At 40.2% G+C, this 20,535-nt stretch overlaps 1 protein-coding gene across 1 annotated transcript in view; it reads right to left on the bottom strand.

Moving 5' to 3' along the window:
* Nucleotides 1-20,535, bottom strand: part of LOC103346384 (WW domain-containing adapter protein with coiled-coil-like) — a 51,191-nt gene that overhangs the window by 18,381 nt on the left and 12,275 nt on the right. Inside the window, exons 4-7 of the mRNA XM_089311274.1 lie at nucleotides 18,301-18,576; nucleotides 16,748-16,854; nucleotides 11,097-11,212; nucleotides 10,397-10,509 (exon numbers count right to left, since the gene is read on the bottom strand). Of these exons, the coding sequence (XP_089167400.1) occupies nucleotides 10,397-10,509; nucleotides 11,097-11,212; nucleotides 16,748-16,854; nucleotides 18,301-18,576 (612 nt within the window). The remainder of the gene's footprint in view (nucleotides 1-10,396; nucleotides 10,510-11,096; nucleotides 11,213-16,747; nucleotides 16,855-18,300; nucleotides 18,577-20,535) is intronic.

The raw sequence follows: 20,535 nt of genomic DNA, 5'->3' as shown, positions 1-20,535 counted from the left end.
CAAGACAGCTTCCCACAACCAAGACCTGCCAGACTTAAAAATGCCACCAATGCTAAGAGAAACCCCAACAAGGTTTCTCGAAACACACAGCTTTCACTCTAACAAGCCACAGTTTAGAGATGGAAACATTCTACTCATAAACTTTTCAATGTCAAGTTGTACTAACATATCCTTCAAAACTTAATGTATCTTCCCAAGCCTTCCCCCTCTTAGCCATCACACTTCTGTGGGTAGTCACCAACAGGTTTTCAGCCTCACCCCATGGATTGGACATAAAGGAAAACTGCCAACATTTTTTGATAGGCAAACTCAAACACTTAAATGGCTTACTGACCATTACTACCACAGCAACTACAGCTCACTTGATCACTAAAAAGGAAAAAGCAATGATACAAAGTGAAGTCCCTTCTCAACCATTTTAAAATGCCAAGGAAAAAAGGTGTTAGAGCAGAATTTCATTTCAACATGGCCACAGACCCACTAAACCCTCATTTGCTTAGGAATCAGCTTAAGTGTGCAGGTAAGAACCACAATTTCATTTATAGCAGAAAAGGATGAAAACTACCCACATGTCCACGGATAAAGAAGGTACATCAAAACAATGCAATACTGGGCAGACAAGAGAGCAAATATGCAATTACAAATGCACATAAAAACACAGCCCTGAAATATTACTGGGGGAAAAACAGCTCAAAGCCAGTAATATACAATCCCATTTTTGGTATAAAAGCTACATATGTAATTTCAACACAAAATTTATATGCACAAACAAAAAAGGGATAATTCCCAAAATGTTACTATGTCTTAGGGTTTAAAAAAAAACCTTACCTGTCCTCTAATTTTTTTTAAATAAAAATTCCTTCCTTTGCAATCATGACGAAGGGGCTGGTGTTGTAGCACAGCAGGTTAAACCACTGCCTGTGACACCAGCATCTCAGATCAGAGAGCCAACTCAAATCCTGGCTCCTCCACTTCCCATTCAGCTCTCTCCTAATGCACCTGGGAAAGCAGTGGTATACAAATGCTTGGGCCCCTGCCACCCTCATGAGACCTGGATGAAGCTCCTGGCTTTGGCCTGGCCCAGACACTGCAGCCATTTGGGAATGAATCGGTGGATGGAAGATCTCTCTCTCTTGCTATAACTCTGCCTTTCAAATCTTTTTTAAAAGGTCATAAAGAAAAAAGCAATAAAACTACTGAGTCTAAGAAACAGATACATACAGATAAACAATTTAAAAACATAAAAATAGTTATTTTAACTTTCTGTCAGATCTTGCTAATTTCTCCCTTCATTTATTATACCCAAAGGGAAAGAGGTTATTTTCAAAAAAAGGTATTAGGCTCTGCTCTTTCTCTTCTTTGGGATCCTCACCCACTAAATAAAGAAGCTTGGCCCAATCCAGTACTGCACAACTTCAGGATCTAGCCAGCAGGACAAGACACCTGCTGTGCCAACACATCTACTTACTTAAAAAAAAGAGGGGGGGTGTTTTTCATCTCAATAATCCTCTATGTATGTACCCCCTCAGTTTGATCAGAATGCCCGGAAGCTGGGTGCTACTCATTTACTTCAAAAGGAAAGCCTCCTGTGCAGATCCCGATGATCCTGTGCAGTGACGAAGACTTCAGTGTGGGGCCTCTGTCACTCAGTGTGGGAGAGCTGACTCAGAGTGCCTAGCCCCAGGCTTCGGCAATGCCCAGTGCAGGCTGAGGACACTCAGGGAGAAACCAGCAGATGGAAGCATTCTCTGTCTCTCAAACAAGGGGGTGTGAGGAGGTGTGCTGTCTTGATTTTGTTTGCCAAAAGTCAATTACTTAATATGAAACCCAAGTCTTCTGTCACAAAATAGTGTTCTTTAATTTCCAGTTACCTTAAATCAATGTTTTCTAAAAACTGAGTATAATTTCATTAATAAATTTAAAATTTTAATGTTCCTAGGAGAACATTTCAAACAGTCATCCAGAACTATGTTTTATCTTAAGTAATTTTCCCCCAAATAATCAGCATTCCTTCCTAAAATCAAAACACACCCCGGGGGGTGGAGCCAAGATGGCGGAATAGTGAGGGCGTGCACCAATAGTCCGGGAAAATTTAGTTTAATAAAAGGGGAGCTATGGTAGCTTCAGAAAAAGGATCAGGAAAAAATTGCAGAGGAAACTCTTCTGGATCTAGTGGCTGTGACTCGGAGGACCTACTGGGAGAACAAGGTCGCCCACCGTGCAGAAGCCGAGCTGCGGGAGCCGCAGGGTCTGCACGCCAGTGCAGGAAGGGGAGTAGATGTCACACAGACACCAGCGGGGAGAGTTGGGACGCCCAGGGCTCCGAGCCCACACATCGGCGCTGGAAGGGTAGGTGAGCTCAATAACCCGAGACATTGGCGGGGAAAAGGCGGTCAGAATCTAGAGGGCAGCGGGAAAGTGCACCAGACTGACTACAGGAGAGAAGGAAAAAGGTGGGAGGTTTCTCTCTCCGCCAACCTTGCAAAGGTTGCAAGGCTGCAAGGCTTGCAACAGTTTGCAAGAGTTTGCAAGAGACAAAGAGCAGGCCCCCTCTCTGCATTTACATAACAACAGGGGAGGGCTAAGGAACTGAGTCACTACAATTCAGTAGCCTAGGCAACCCAGTGGGAGTCCAGAAGAGAAACAGAGCCTGCACAGACTCTTTGGGTAGAAGCCAGAGATCGGAAGCTAAATACCATCAATTCTGCACAGTGCGGTATTACTTACCTCCTGAATAAATAAAATAAATAAATAAAAAGAGATTTACCATGCATAACCTGAGGGTGTCACCTTTGCACACCCGTAACCCGGAAGAACCAAGCAGAGCTCTCAGGCCACACCCATCTCAAGCCTCCAAGTCTCCTCCAACAGCAGGCAGTCCACTTAACACAGACATAGTATAAAATAAAAAAAAATTAAAAAAAATGCACAGTGACGAAAGAAGAATTAACTATGCCAAGCAACAAACACAGAAATCGAAAGAACAAGATCAATGATGACACTATGATGCCTCCAAATAAACAAAACACCCCAAGCCAAGATTATGAAGATGATGAGATAGAAGAAATGCAAGATACGGATTTCAAAAAAATTATGATAAGAACATTTAGAAGTTTTCAAAAGCAAATCCTTGAACTACAGAAATCCTTCTTGGACAGGATTGAAAATCTCTCTCGTGAAAATGAAATTTTAAGGAAGAATCAAAATGAAACGCAGAAACTAGTAGAACAGGAAAGTGTGATAGTGAAGAGAAATCAAAATGAAATGAAGAGCTCAATAGATCAAATGACAAACACATTAGAAAGCCTTAAAAACAGAATGGGTGAAGCAGAAGAGAGAATATCGGGCTTAGAAGATAGAGCACAGGAAAACATACAGTCAAACCAAAGAAAAGAAGAGGAAATTAGAAATCTAAAAAATATTGTTGGGAATCTACAGGATACTATTAAAAAACCAACATTCGAGTTCTAGGAGTTCCTGAAGGCATGGAGAGAGAGAAAGGATTAGAAGGCCTTTTTAGTGAGATACTAGCAGAGAACTTTCCAGGTTTGGAGAAGGACAGAGACATCCTAGTACAGGAAGCTCATAGAACCCCCAATAAACCTGACCAAAAGAGATCCTCACCATGACACGTGGTAATTAAACTTACCACAGTGAAACATAAAGAAAAGATCCTAAAATGTGCAAGAGAGAAACGTCAGATTACTCTCAGAGGATCTCCAATTAGACTCACAGCAGACTTCTCATCAGAAACACTACAGGCTAGGAGGGAATGGCGAGACATAGCACAGGTGCTAAGAGAGAAAAATTGCCAGCCCAGAATATTATATCCTGCTAAGCTCTCATTTGTGAATGAAGGTGAAATAAAAACCTTTCATAGCAAACAGAAATTGAAAGACTTTGCCGCCACTCGTCTGGCCCTGCAAAAGATACTTAAAGATGTGCTACACTCAGAAACACAGAAACACGGCCATCAATATGAAAGAAGGTAAAGGAAGAAAACCTATCAGTAAAAGAGCATGGGAAGCTCAAAGCATATACTAGAAAATATCTCCGGGAAAATGGCAGGGCAAAGTCACTACATATCAATAGTCACATTGAACATTAATGGTCTTAACTCTTCAGTTAAAAGACACCGATTGGCTGATTGGCTCAAGGAACACAACCCAACTATTTGTTGCCTACAAGAAACACATCTCTCTAACAAAGATGCATGCAGACTGAAAGTGAAAGGTTGGAAAAAGATATTCCATGCCAACAAAAACCAAAAAAAGCAGGTGTAGCCATATTAATATCAGACAAAATAAACTTTAATACAAAAACTGTTAAGAGAGACAAAGAGGGACACTATATAATGATTAAGGGTTCAATTCAACATGAAGATGTAACTATTATCAATGTATATGCACCTAATTACAGGGCACCAGTCTATTTAAAAGATATGTTAAGGGACTTAAAGGGAGATTTAGATTCCAATACAATAGTACTGGGGGACTTCAATACTCCACTCTCATAAATAGACAGATCATCCGGACAGAAGATCAACAAGGAAACAGCAGATTTAATCGACACTATTGCCCAAATGGATCCAACAGATATCTACAGAACTTTCAATCCTACATCTAAAGACTTCACATTCTTCTCAGCAGTGCATGGAACCGTCTCTAGGATTGATCACATACTAGGCCATAAAGCAAGTCTCAGCAAATTTAAAAGAATTAGAATCATACATGCAGCTTCTCAGACCACAGAGGAATGAAGCTGGAAATTAGCAATTCAGGAAACCCTAGAAAGTATGCAAACACATGGAGACTGAACAAATGCTCCTGAATGAACACTGGGTCATTCAAGAAATCAAAAGAGAAATCAAAAACTTTCTGAAAGTAAATGAGGATAACAACACAACATATCAAAACTTATGGGATACAGCAAAAGCAGTATTGAGAGGCAAATTTACAGCAATAGGTGCCTATATCAAGAAATTGGAAAGGTAGCAAATAAATGAGCTTTCAGCGCATCTCAAGGACCTAGAAAAACTGCAGCAAACCAAACCCAAATCTAGTGGGAGAAGAGAAATAATTAAAACCAGAGAAGAAATTAACAGGATTGAATCCAAAAAAATACAAAAAATCAGCCAAGCAAGAAGCTGGTTTTTTGAAAAAATAAACAAAATTGACACCCCATTGGCCCAACTAACTAAAAAAAGAAGAGAAAAGACCCAGATCAATAAAATCAGAGATGAAAAAGGAAACGTAACAACAGATACCACAGAAATAAAAAGAATCATCAGAAATTACTACAAGGACTTGTATGCCAGCAAACAGGAAAATCTATCAGAAATGGATAGATTCCTGGACACATGCAATCTACCTAAATTGAACCATGAAGACATCGAAAACCTAAATAGACCCATAACTGAAACAGAAATTGAAATAGTAATAAAGGCCTTCCCAACAAAGAAAAGCCCAGGACCAGATGGATTCACTGCTGAATTCTATCTGACATTTAAAGAAGAACTAATCCCATTTCTTCTCAAACTATTCAGAACAATCAAAAAGAGGGAATCCTCCCAAATTCTTTCTATGAAGCCAGCATCACCTTAATCCCTAAGCCAGAGAAAGATGCAGCACTGAAAGAAAATTATAGACCAATATCCCTGATGAACATAGATGCAAAAATCCTCAATAAAATTCTCGCCAATAGAATACAACAACACATCAGAAAAATCATCCACCCAGACCAAGTGGGATTTATCCCTGGTATGCAGGGATGGTTCAACATTCGCAAATCAATCAATGTGATTCACCACATTAACAGACTGCGAAGAAAAACCATATGATTATCTCAATAGATGCAGAGAAAGCATTCGATAAAATTCAACACCCTTTCATGATGAAAACTCTAAGCAAATTGGGTATAGAAGGAGCATTCCTCAACATAATCAAAGAAATTTATGAAAAACCCACGGCCAGCATCCTATTGAATGGGGAAAAGTTGGAAGCATTTCCACTGAGATCTGGTACCAGACAGGGATGCCAACTCTCACCACTGCTATTTAACATAGTTCTGGAGGTTCTAGCCAGAGCCATCAAACAAGAAAAAGAAATTAAAGGAATACAAATTGAGAAGGAAGAAGTCAAACTATCCCTCTTTGCAGACGATATGATTCTGTACTTAGAGGATCCAAAGAACTCTACTAAGAGACTATTGGAACTCATAGAGGAGTTTGGCAAAGTGGCAGGATATAAAATCAACGCACAAAAATCAACAGCCTTTGTATACACAAGCAATGCCACGGCTGAGGAAGAACTGCTAAGATCAATCCCATTCACAATAGCTACAAAAACAATCAAATACCTTGGAATAAACTTAACCAAGGACGTTAAAGATCTCTACGATGAGAATTACAAAATCTTAAAGAAATAGAAGAGGATACCAAAAAATGGAAAAATCTTCCATGCTCATGGATTGGAAGAATCAACATCATCAAAATGTCCATTCTCCCAAAAGCAATTTATAGATTCAATGCAATCCCAATCAGGATACCGAAGACCTTCTTCTCAGATCTAGAAAAAATGATGCTGAAATTCATATGGAGGCACAAGAGACCTCGAATAGCTAAAGCAATCCTGTACAACAAAAACAAAGCCGGAGGCATCTCAATACCAGATTTCAGGACATACTACAGGGCAGTTGTAATCAAAACAGCATGGTACTGCTACAGAAACAGAACAGATGGATAGACCAATGGAACAGAATTGAAACACCAGAAATCAACCCAAACATCTACAGCCAACTTATATTTGATCAAGGATCTAAAACCAATTCCTGGAGCAAGGACAGTCTATTCAATAAATGGTGCTGGGAAAATTGGATTTCCACGTGCAGAAGCATGAAGCAAGACCTTACACCTTACACAAAAATCCACTCAACATGGATTAAAGACCTAAATCTATGACCTGACACCATCAACTTATTAGAGAACATTGGAGAAACCTTTCAAGATATTGGCACAGGCAAAGAGTTTCTAGAAAAGACCCGGGAGGCACAGGCAGTCAAAGCCAAAATCAACTATTGGGATTGCATCAAATTGAGAAGTTTCTGTACTGCAAAAGAAACAGTCAGGAGAGTGAAGAGACAACCGACAGAATGGGAAAAAATATTTTCAAACTATGCAACAGATAAAGGGTTAATAACCAGAATCTACAAAGAGATCAAGAAACTCCACAACAACAAAACAAACAACCCACTTAAGAGATGGGCCAAGGACCTCAATAGACATTTTTCAAAAGAGGAAATCCAAATGGCCAACAGGCACATGAAAAAATGTTCAAGATCACTAGCAATCACGGAAATGCAAATCAAAACCACAATGAGGTTTCACCTCACCCCGGTTAGAATGGCTCACATACAGAAATCTACCAACAACAGATGCTGGCGAGGATGTGAGGAAAAAGGGACACTAACCCACTGTTGGTGGGAATGCAAACTGATCAAGCCACTATGGAAGTCAGTCTGCAGATTCCTCAGAAACCTGAAGATAACTCTACTGTTCGACTCAGCCATCCCACGCCTTGGAATTTACCCAAAGGAAATGAAATTGGCAAACAAAAAAGCAGTCTGTACATTAATGTTTATTGCAGCGCAATTCACAATAGCCAAGACCTGGAACCAACCTAAATGCCCATCAACGGTAGACTGGATAAAGAAATTATGGGATATGTACTCTTCAGAATACTATACCGCAGTAAGAAACAATGAAATCCAGTCATTTGCAACAAAATGGAGGAATCTGGAACACATCCTGCTGAGTGAAATAAGCCAGTCCCAAAGGGACAAATACCATATGTTCTCCCTGATCGGTGACAACTGACTGAACACCAAAAAGGAAACCTGTTGAAGTGAAATGGACACTATGGGAAACGGTGACTTGATCAGCATAGCCCTGACTATTTATGAACAACTTAATACATTATCCATCTTAGTAGTTTTTTTTTTTGTCTGTTCTACTTAATGTGACTGGTTTAATTCTGTAATTAATACACAGTTATTCTTAAGTGTTAAAATTTAACTGAAATGTGATCCCTGTTAAACATAAGAGTGGGAATGAGAGAGGGAAGAGATGTACAATTTGGGACATGCTCAGGCTGACTTGCCCCAAATGGTAGAGTTAGAAACATACCAGGGGATTCCAATTCAATCCCATCAAGGTGGCATGTACCAATGCCATCTCACTAGTCCAAGTGATCAATTTCAGTTCACAATTGATCATAATGAAAGGACTAAGAGTCAAAGGAGCACATAAACAAGTCTAATACCTGCTAATACTAACCGATAGAATACATAAAGGGGAGAGTGATCCAACATGGGAAGCGAGATACACAGCAGACTCATAGAATGGCGGATGTCCTAAACAGCACTCTGGCCTCAGAATCAGCCCTAAAGGCATTCGGATCTGGCTGAAAAGCCCATGAAAGTATTTCAGGCATGGAAAGCCAAGACACTCTGGGGGAAAAAAAAAAACCTAAATGAAAGATCTCTGTGAGTGAGATCCCAGTGGAAAGAACAGGTCTTCAAAGAAGGAGGTACCTTTCTCTGAAGGGAGGAGAGAACCTCCACTTTGACTATGACCTTGTCTAAATAAGATAAGAGTCGGTGAACTCAAGGGGCTTCCATAGCCTTGGAAACTCATGACTGGAGCATAGGGAGATTACTGATGCCATAAACAGGAGCGTCAATTTGTAAAGTCAACAACAGGAGTCACTGTGCACTTACTCCTCATGTAGCATCTCTGTCCTTAATGTGCTGTACATTGAGATTTAATGCTGTAACAAGTACTCAAACAGTATATTTCACTTTGTGTTTCTATGGGGGTGCAAACTGTTGAAAGCTTTACTTAATGTATACTAAACTGATCTTCTGTAAAAAAAAAAAAAAAAGAAATTATCAATTCCCAACTTGACTCTCACTGGGATTAAACATGACAATAGGTCTGATCTGGTTTCATCATTATTTAAAAAATCATCTATTAGTTTTCACTTTATGTTTCTGTGTGGGAGCAAACTGTTGAAATCTTTACTTAATGTATGCTAAACTGATCTTCTGTATATAAAGAGAATCGAAAATGAATCTTGATGTGAATTGAAGGGGATAGGAAGTGGGAAAAGGGAGGGTTGCGGGTGGGAGGGACGTTATGGGGGGGAAGCCATTGTAATCCATAAGCCGTACTTTGGAAATTTATATTCATTAAATAAAAGTTAAAAAAAACACCCCTAGTTTTTGTTAAGTTACAGAAGCAGGATTCAAATGCTCAAGTCTAAGAATTTCCAGAACCCATCATTTTTAAATTCTTTTCAAACCCAAAGCTCAGTAAAGAACCCAAGAATTCTACATGAAATTTAAATTTCATTCTGGGCAGAAGACAACACTGGGAATAGAATATCTGCAAGTGAAACTTCAAATTTAGAAAACAAATCAAAAAACAAATGTATAATGTTTGCTAAAAACCATTCTATTTATTTGCAATAAATTTGCTTTCAAAAGAACAGTAGGACATGCCTGCAATTTGGTTTATAGACGAGTGCCTTAGAACAAAGGGCTCTATAAAAGTTTTTTAGGAAGCATTTTTATTACTTTTGTACATGCTCCACACAGAGATGTCAGACAGACCTACGATCAGGGAGAAATGCACACATTTTCCACTTACAAAGGGGTTACACCCTGACAAACCTGTTAAGTTGAAAAGATCATTAAATTGAAAATGCATTTAATAACACCCAACCTACCAAAAATCACAGCTTTGCCTAGCCCACCTCAAACATGCTCATAACACTTAAAAGTGCCCTATGGCCTACAGCAGGGGGCAGGGAGGGGACAGAAGAGCACCATCTAGCACAAAGCCTATTTTATAATAAAGCACTGTCTCATGCAATTTATTAACTGTACTGGAAGTGAAACAAAAATTATTGTATGGGTATACATTTAGGCCACTGTAAGTAAAAAATCCTGAGTTAAACTATCTACATCCAAACAAACAAGTCTCTCATTGATAACAGTCATTATGTCACTATGCCTGTACCCATGATTCAATTACTGGATTGAAATCCACTCGGTTTTGTATCTGGATAGAAAAGCCAATCCCAAACATAAGATTTTATCAGCTACCATCCTGATCACATTGTAGCCACTATGGGTGGTGAGATAGGCACACATGTCCTATTCTACTGTGTACCCTTCACTTCTCAAGACACAAGCTAGGGGAGGCTGGGTAGGAAAGACTAAGCAGAGTGCTGGTTCTATTTACTTTAATTAATGCATAGCGATGCACAGATTTGTGATGTATGAATGACAGGAATAATCCAACATTACAGTGGTTAGAGACAAAATTAATACTTACTTCCACTGGCAAACCCACTAGTGGCTGTCGCCTGCATCACCTCTCTTCTGTAATCTCTATCTTTCGGGAAGCTATTAACTGCCATCTTGTTTGCTTCTTTTTGTCTCTGTTCTCTAAAAATAGAAAATATATAAGCTCATAAAAATCACATCAAGGACATGGGTACCCATAATAGCTCCTGCCAAATATTCAAACAGTATATACAAAATCAAAGAACTGAATATGGTCTAAAATTTATCTGGTATGGAGGTAAGCACACAGAACACTAATGTTTCTTCGTGATGGCAAAAGTATACCAATTATTTAAACCACTAACGCCACAGACAACTTCACAGTATTAATTCTACATATGTAAAAGACATGAGCATGATTGTCCCATAAGCTCTACAAACTTGTATTATAAATTATAACAGAAATGCACAAATGGAGATTAATAATGTAAGCATTTTATTAAATATACTAACTGCTCATAAGAACCTTATGGGCAGCTGCTCTCCTACATGTTAAGACAAATTATAGAAAACACAGTAAACAGGTCAACAACTGCAATTAAAAGAGGGAGTGATGATGTCTCAATAAAGAATCTAAAATTCAAATGCATAACACCATAAAATATAACTTGTAGAATCAAGAATGGTAAATATAGCTCAACTAGATTAAAAGCAAATACCTTTCAAAAAAAAAAAAAAAAAGCAAATACCTTTCAAGCCACTCTTTTGGTTTTTCCCATTGTGAAACTTCTGTTCGACAGTTGTAGTAGTATTTTTTCCCAGAAGAGCTAATATGCTCAGAACAGTCATCTGCAGAATCATAAGGCTTAAAGATAATTTTAAACATGAGAAAATATTATTACTTAATAACCTGATAGCATCAATGATTTCCAAAGCATATACACGGAAACAAAAGCATACATATGAGACCAAAGCACCTTACTGTGTACTGCTAATTATCTGAGTGCATATAGCAGTAGACTGGAAACCTTCATAAATCACAGAAAACCTTAAAAAAATCAAAAAAGGAAAAACACAGAAGCCCTCAATCACCATGGCTGAAATACGACAGCATGGTGACGAGGAGGAGAAATCACTGCCAAGTGACTAATAAAGCATGAGACCCTCAGTTCTAACTGCAGCACGCTAGTGGTCACACACAGTACAACAGAGAACAGTCTGCCTTTAGGTACTGCAACACAGTGGAAAAGGGAACCAACATTTAAAAAATATAGACAAAAAGTCAGCTGAAAGTTCTCTGTAAAATCCATGAGATGAGTCAAGCATTAAGTAAGACCCCCTGGTCTCATGTAATCATGACCAGCAGTATCACTCATTTTCCCACAACCAGAGCTGGTCTTCCGGATATTCTCACATGTAGTCTCTTGCAGGTATCTTAGAGGAAATGTAACAATCACAATGACGGTAGAAAAATCTGAGAAGTCTAAGCTAAGTGTCTGCACTGAGCACAGGAAATGCAGTAAAATGTCAAATATTCTTCTAGTTGAGAGCCTTAACTATTTTTTTAAAATATTTATTTGAAAGGCAGAGTTACAGAGAGGCAGAGGCAGAGAGGGAGAGGAGACAGAGGTCTTCCATTCTCTGGTTCACTTCCCAGATGGCCACAATGGCCGGAGCTGCACCAATCTGAATGCAAAAGCCAGGAGCTTCTTCCTGGGTGCCCATGCAGGTGCAGGGGCCCAAGGACTTGGGCCACCTTCTACTGCTTTTCCAGGCCACAGCAGAGAGCTGGATCAGAACCAGTGCCCATATGGGATGCCGACACTACAGGTGGTGGCTTTACTCACTATGTGAGCCCCAACTTTAACTATTTTTTCTAAGAGGTATGATATTAAAATGAATAATGTTATACTATGGTAGCCTAACCGTCTGGGTTTGCCAAAGTGTATAATGACACAGTTTTATTTATTTTGAAATTTTTACTTGTTTGAGAGTCATAGAGACTGAAAGAGACAGATTTTGTCCATCTGCTGGTTCACTTCTCAAATGCCTGCATGAGCTCTGCCCAGGGACAAAGCTGTGAACTTAATCCAGGTCTCCCACATGGGCAGCAGGATCTCACCAACTTGAGCTATCACCGTTGCTTCCCAGGTCTGTATCCGCATGAAAAAGTCAGGAGCCAGAGGCAGGTGTTAAACCCTTGGACTTTGTACATGGGATGCAGCAATGTGGCTGCCAAGCTACACGCCCACTCAGTGGCACAATTTTGAAGCTTGAGAAATCAACTTCTACTCAATGCCTTGCCCTACCCAGTTTAATATTACCAGTTAGGAAACATGCTGAGAGAACTTAATGAGTTGTGCATAGGTCAGAAAACTAATTAGTGGTATATAAAAGGATCAAAATTCTGGTTTCTGAATGCTAATTATTTCCATTAAATAGACATCAATTCTGGAAATGCTTTAAAAATTTTGAGAACAGTTGGAGAAATGCTGCAGACTCTGCCATAAGTTTATATTCTGCAGTTTACATCTCAAAATAAGGAAAACATTGGACTTCAGCCCTGTGCTTCCAAGTCTCTAAAAGCAGTGGGGAGTTAATTTTCAATCATGAGCAGCTAGAAATAAGCTATGACAATGTTAGCAGGCCAGTCACAGATGCCGAATTCATAAAGTTCTCCATCACTCACTTCTCCCTGTAGGTAAATTACACAAAATCACCCTCCTCTTATAGATGTTGTCAACAGATTTGCTCTGCTTGGTTACATGGGGTTCCCAGATAGGCCAAAGGGATGGAAAGTGGGATCTGAAGCTAGCAGACAGAAGATATGGGTAGCAGAGGGGAGACCAGCGTGATCTAGAGCAGCGCTCTGCAAACTGCCCAAGCACAGCCCTGCACCTTTCCGAGGGGAGATAGAGTTAGCACCACAACACACACACACACACACACACACACACAAGCACACACTCGTGCCTCTCTCACCAGGAATCTCCTTAAGATTCTGCTGCAACCTCCTGACAGTTACTAACTGACAGACCAGAGCCTGCAGAACCCTGGACTGTGACACTATGTGGATTTGCCCATCAAATCTTAAGTCAGCACGTACTAATGTCTTAAAGCATGTTCCAAGGTATAGCATTACAGCCAAATACCAGTAACTTCTGCCTATCTTCTCCCAACTTCCATCCTCAAGGAGTTAGGAAAGAAAATCAAGTAATGGAATAATTTTTAAGATACTAATGTGCAACAGATGTCAATTTTTTTTTTTTACTAAAGGAATCAAATTGAAAATCAAACACAAGGACTATAGCCATTTCAAGTATTCTAAATTAGGCTTGAGATGATTGCCAGCACAGGTGCTAAGTAAGTTCAGAGTGTTACCCAAGAATCCTTAGGGAACTTGGAGGGCCGTTCACAGATCGAGACTGTTTTCACAGAAGACCAAGATGACTTTGTCTCTTCATGTACCACAAGCATACAGGGAGTTTATTAAGAGCTGTCCAGGACATCTGTTTTCACAAAAGATTGGATACAGAAGCAGATAGGAAATTCTAAATGTCATCTACTAAGTCAGACACTAAAGAGAAGCTTGATGTCTTTTTGTTCTAAAATTTGTTCATACAGATACGCCCATATCAATGTCTAACAGTTTTATGATTGCCATTTTAAGTAAATGATTTTAATCTCTTAAGTTTATGGTTTTAAATATTTTACTCTGATGGGACACAGAGCATGCGCCAAGCAGCTGGTTCATTCCACAAAGGCCTGCAGCAGATGGGAACTCCACTTAAATCTCCCATGCAGGGTGGCAGGAGACCAACCATTTGAGCCATCGACTGATACCTTCAGAGCATGCAGCAGGGGGAAGCTTCAATGTAGAGTGGAGCCAAGACTTGAAACCATGGGAGTTAGCAAGAAACTACATGTTCCTATCGTAATCTAATGCTAGGGGGAGGGAAAAGTTCCCAATATGTGATACTGGCATTCTGATCAGCATCTTAAGTCAGATCAACTATCGCTCAGTTTTAATTTTTTTAAAAAAAGACTGATTCCTTTAAGAGGTAGAGTTACAGATAGACAGGGAGAGACAGAAGGGTCTTCCATCTGCTGGTTCATTCCCAAATGGAAGCCAGGAGCTTCTCCCAGGTCTCTTGGGTGCAGGGGACCAAGCACTTGGGCCATCTTCTACTGCTATCCCAGGCCACAGCAGAGAGCTGGACTGGAAGAGGAGCAGTTGGGACATGAACGGGAGCCCATATGGGATGTCGACATTACAGGTGGAGGCTTAGCCCTGTATGCCACAGCACCTGCTCAGTTTTAATTTCTAATATGATAACTGCTGATGACAGATCACATAAACAACAGCTTTCAGTTTTTCCAGAAGAAAATGGCTCCTGATTTTGGTTTGGTTCAGCACCAGCTGCTGCTGCAGCAATCTAGGGGAGTGAACCAGCAAGTGAAAAATCTGTCTCCCTCTTTCAAACCAATCAATCAATCTTTTACTTATGTAAATTAACAGACTGTTTTTCCATGAATAAAGAAGATTCACACGGTTTGCTGGTAGCACCTGCCAAAGTCCCTCAGCTTCAATCCCATCTCAAGTCTGCTCTGCAATGCTGATGTTAGTCCAAGTGCTGGAACAATGCAAATCACTTCCTCCCAGAAACACCAGAAGATGAAGCCATAGTGGGTTCTGGTCTCCAGCTCGCCAGTGCAGTCCACCACATGAACTAGCTTCAGAGGCACTGTCTCCAGCTCTGTGGGTGCCTCCTCACCATCAGGTTCCGAAAATCTAAACTTCCTGCTATTGTACCACAGTCCTCTTGGTTTCCTCCTCTTTTATCCCCCCTCCCAACTTTTAATACCTATCATATCTGCTTACCAGTATATTAAGTTCTGTGTTAAAACACCCTACTGTAATTATTTTTCCTAACTGACCCCAGACTAACACTCAAAACTATTCTAGATTTATGTGTACCTTAATATCCTTTTTTTCTATCCACACTACTTCAGTAAGAGAAAAAAAAAATGAAAGGTCTTGCCGTGCCAATTAAGGTATAAAAATCACTCAAACACCCAAGCAAAACCTGCACCTTCGATGGTTTTCTGTCAGATTGTTGCTTCTTTCCTATACCTTCCCACATTGCTACCTCAGATGACTTTCTGATTATAATTATGATACTGCTTTACTGATTAGATCCTTCAATAACTTTCTACTGCCTTTGTACATAATTTGTATTCCTTGCCAAGACAGACATTTTACCATCTAAAATACACTAATAATACCTAATCTTAGGCTCCTGCCATTTTTCCACAGCATCAAATCCTCCCAGTTCTTCAAACATGCCGTGCCATCTCATACTTCCATGTTATTCTTATTCCTCTGTATGCTACACAATGTTCACACCTATTCTACTGGCTAAGCCATATTTAAACCTGTTAAGAAGCTTTACTTACAGTTTCTATCTTCTTCATCTAAGCTGTGGCTCTTTATCCTGAGTGCCCTCCAGAGCAACTTTAACAAACACTGTGTTTTTTACTTTTCTATCTCCCCAAGTCTAAAAGTTCCTTGAAATGTGGTACTTCCCAGTGTTGTGGCTCAGCGGTTTAAGTCACCGCTTGCAGCGTCAGCATCCTATACGAGTGCCAGTTAGAGTCCCCACTGTTCCTTTTCTGATCCCGATTCCTAATAAAGCAGGTGGGAAAGCAGTGGAAGATACCTCGCAAGTACTTGGGACCCCACCACCCACGAAGGAAACCTGGGTGGAATCCCAGGCTCTTGGTTTCAGCCTTGCCCAGCCTCAGCTGTGACAGCCATTTAGGGGAGTGAATCAGTGGATGGAAGATCTCTCCACCCCTTTCTGTAACTTTGCGTTTCAAATAAACAAGCTTTTGTATTAAACATTTCTTAAAATTAGATGGGTCACATTATCTTGATTCTGTAGGCTTACATTCTAGCATATACCTAGTAAAATGAAATTTTAAATTATTTCTGGTTAAATGAATACATTAGAAATCTGTGTTTAATCTGGACACTGAATAGAAAAATCCAAACTGAGTAGCAGTTACTTCAGTCTTAAAACACTTTATTATTTTTTTTCTTAAAACACTTTAACCATGGAAGTTTCATCTGAAGTTCTTTACAACTCACATATTGCAAAGACAAAACTCTGCTTAAGGTAATGCCAAGATGGTATTTCCTGACTGTCCTCAATTCTACTAACACCTGTAAAGTTTACTCACTACTTTAAAAGAGTGTTATTATTGTTGCAAATAAATACATTAAGAAAACATCAATTTTGGTTAGAACATAAGAACAGACTGGATATAAGGAGCTTTGCCATCAGATTTTTGTAATGAATTCCAAAAGATAAAATTGGGCGTGTGTATTAATACTTACTGCATCTGAAGTTTTGCTTGAATTATTGCTTGGATTAGAAGAATGTGAATTTGAACTATGAAGAGCACTGTGGTTGTGTGAATTTTCTTGTGGAGAGTAACTGGTCCCTTTAAAAAATAAAGAGGAAAGTGAATTCCAGGTAAATTGTATTCCATCTGATTTTTATCATACTACAGACCATTATTACACTTCAGTATCAGGAATACAGTTTTATAATACACAAAAAATCTGAGTCTACTATAGATGCAGCTTATTATACTACATAGCTGATAACCTATGGAACAACGAAGTTTAATTAGATGAGCAGGATACAAAGTCCTGTGTAATTTCTAGAAAAACTTTTTAAAGAGAAGTTTCACTGAAAAAAAAATGCACAGAGTATAAAAGTCCCAATGACCCAATACTGAAAGTCACTACTAGCAGTATGTTTTCCAACTATATACTTCCATCTCTTCAGTTTCTGCACCTCACTTTTTAATAGTCAATTTTTCACTGAAACAGCATCAAGCTTTCAAAAAGGTTCACAAAGAAAAGTCTCGAAGTCCAATCTTGCAAAAATACTTTGGTTAATGATATAAAAAGGTTCCCTACAAAGCCTAATGTTAGTATTTCAATTTCACTCCACATACCTAGGGACCTTCAGCAACAATTCAACTGGTACTTGGAAAGAAAGGAAAGAAGGAAGGAAAGCTGGCAATGGTATGGGGGTTGGTTACACTTATAAACAAAACTGAAAGCAGCAGAGTAACTTAAATGGTCTAGTCATTTAGGAATTAGCAGTCAGAACCAGGTAAAACCAGAAATTAGTATGAATTATTTCAATTAACAGGAAAAACTAAACGGTAAGAGGGAATGTATACTTAGAGATTATGACTATAAAAGTTTCAGATTATCCAAGTGGAAATGGTCAACAGATCTATGTAAAACTAGGAATCCAAGAGAAAGGTAGCACACAGTTGTGAATTTGGAAGTATTTTTCCATTAGACATCAATGGTATTAGACTGACTTTGGCATGCATACAATAAACATTCGTGGATGAAATAATAGGATAACAACGGTCAAGGTTTAAGACTGCAAGGGAGGGTCCGGCGCCATGGCTCACTTGGTTAATCCTCCACCTGTGGCGCCAGCATCCCATATGGGCACTGGGTTCTAGTCCCGGCTGCTTCTCTTCCATGCCAGCTCTCTGCTGTGGCCTGGGAAGACAGTGGAGGATGGTCCAAGTGCTTGGGCCCTGCACCCGCATGGGAGACCAGGAAGAAGCACCTGGCTCCTGGCTTTGGATCAGCACAGCACTGGCCATAGCAGCCACTTGGGGAGTGAACCAATGGAAGACCTTTCTGTCTAACTCTGTCAAAAGAGACTGCAAGGGAAGCTATATGCAGACTCCAAGACCCAAAAGACTACTGATGTCATTAACATGGTTACTTAACAGGTAATGCAAATATTACAAAAAATAAAGTCCCCAAGAAGCTTGATGCTAGGAGATACCCGATGTTTCTTCTACTTATCTTGTTAGATTGTATTAACTTACTTTATAAAAAAGTAATACCTTTAATACAACAGGAAATAAGTAGATCATTCAATAAATGCCAGTAAGAATTGTCGCTCCCCGTCTTCGTGGAGGAACGACACAGGACCCTGCGCTGTTCTTTCGTCTGCTCGGCCCTCCCCGGTTTGCTGCTGGTTCTTCCCGGGTTGGCTACTATCCCTTCCACCTCCGTGGAAGGGCAGTTCCCCCTGCCACATTCCCCACTTCCGCAGGGGAGCGGCACACCGCCGGCCGGCTCTCTCGGGGGCTGCTCAGGTGTTCCCCTTAGGTGTTCCTCTTAGATGTTCCTGGTGCATGCCGTCTCTCTCCTCCTTTATAGTCCTCCTCTGCCAATCCCAACTCGGCTGCCCACACGCCGAGTACGCTGCTCTCCTCCAATCAGGAGCAAGTCCTACAGTTTATTGGTTGAACTGGAGGCAGCTGTGTAGAAGCTGTTTTCTCCTCTCCCAGCACCATATTGTGGGAGAGCAGATGCATAGAATAAGTCTTAATTCCAGTAACTCAGTCCAGTCCGGGTTGCTCCCCACAAGAATGAACATGATCAAGAAGAAATCAGTTAAAGACGAGTGGCTCAGTGGTTAAGAAGTCGGTTGGAATGTAATCATCTCAGAGTCAAGTGCCTGGGTTTCAGTCCTAGCTGTTTGAGTCCAGCTTCCAGCCAATGCACAGAGTACAAGACTGAGTCCCTGGCACCCACATGAAGGACTGGAACTGGGTTCCCAGCTCTTTTGTGGCTCAGCTCCAGCAACCGCAAACATTTAGGGAAGTAAACCAGCAAGTGGCTGCTGCTTCTCTCATTGCCTCTAAAGTTAACTGATTTTTTTATATGTACCATCAGTCAAAAATAAGTTCAGTGTGCAGGAAAGCTAACAGAGCAGACCTCACACTGCTACCTTACCAAGGCCGGCTTGTGTGGCGTGGCCTCAGCAGGCGTGGAATTTCAGAAGAGTTCTCAGATCTCTAACTGCTCGCTGTTCCTATGCTGGCTGAACACCTGATATCCAATTCTACATTTGGAATTGTGGTACATGTTAAGCAGAGTATACTTATCTAAGTGGCCAAATCCAAATCTTGGGCACTCACTCTAATGAGATTTTCCATAGACAACATTTCATAAGAGTTGTCACTATTTGTTTGAAGAAGAATCAAGTCAGACACAGTTGGTTTCAGTCCAGCGGGGGGGGAGGGGGGGATGGGGAGGGGAGTGCTGCACCCTGATTCTTCCACTTTGTCTCATCCCTTTTGTTTTGCACCCTCATTCGTAGCAGTTAAGTCACAGCTGTGACAGTGACTATATACACCACCTCAGACTGAGTCTTTGAGAATCACTAAACCTGGGGGTAGGCTTAGGACCCTCAAATGACAACAAAGAAAAATAACCCAATTTTTAAAGAAAGTCTTAGACCTATGATACAATTTCTACTTTTCAGGCATAAAAAATATTTTACAGATTCACAACTAAATTACAGATAAGAAAAAACTAGTAATATGACCAATAGAAGATGAATTTATGCACAACTCAAAGCAATGAGATAAATTTCAGTATGCTGACAATAAGAAAAAGCCAATTTTATTGAATGACATGAACCCCATTAAGTAGCTCAAATGGGGCCAGCACTGTGGCATAGCAGGTACAGTTACTTCCTGCAGCACGAGCATCCCACATGGACACCAGTTTGAGTCCTGGCTGCTCCATTTTTGATCCAACTCTCTACTATGGCCTGGGAAAGCACCAGAAGATGGCCCAAGTCCTCGGGCCACTGCACCTGTGTGGGAAAGCCAGGAGAAGCTCCTGGCTCCTCATGGGCCTAGCTCTGGCCATTGTGACCATTCATGGAGTGAAACAGCGGACGGAAGACACACACACACACCCCACTTCTGCCTCTATTTGTAACTCTACCTTTCAAATGAATAAATGAATCTTTTAAAAAACAAAACAAAACTCAAAAACACAAGTGACAGGTTGATTATGCACATATAATATATTATACATGAGGTCTACTGATTTCTCATATGGTTAAAATCTAGGAATTCACTCTATTTTAGTGGTTATTCTTAATCAATGAAAACCTGGGGTTGGCACTGTGGTGCAGCGGGTCAAATGTAATTCAACTCAAAGAAAAAAAAGATGAAGGTATTTTGGTAAAACTAGAATAAACTAACATTCTTATGAGAATCCAAATCTAGGCAGTTGTTTTATAGGAAGCATGGTGTAAGGTAGGCAGGCAGCAGATC

This window comes from Oryctolagus cuniculus, chromosome 13 (genome assembly GCF_051225735.1).
Source record: "Oryctolagus cuniculus isolate XC-2025 breed Fujian yellow rabbit chromosome 13, ASM5122573v1, whole genome shotgun sequence".
Taxonomy (NCBI): Eukaryota; Metazoa; Chordata; class Mammalia; order Lagomorpha; family Leporidae; genus Oryctolagus; species Oryctolagus cuniculus.
The sequence above is the reverse complement of the archived record's forward strand: the minus strand, read 5'-3'. Positions and strand labels throughout refer to the sequence as shown.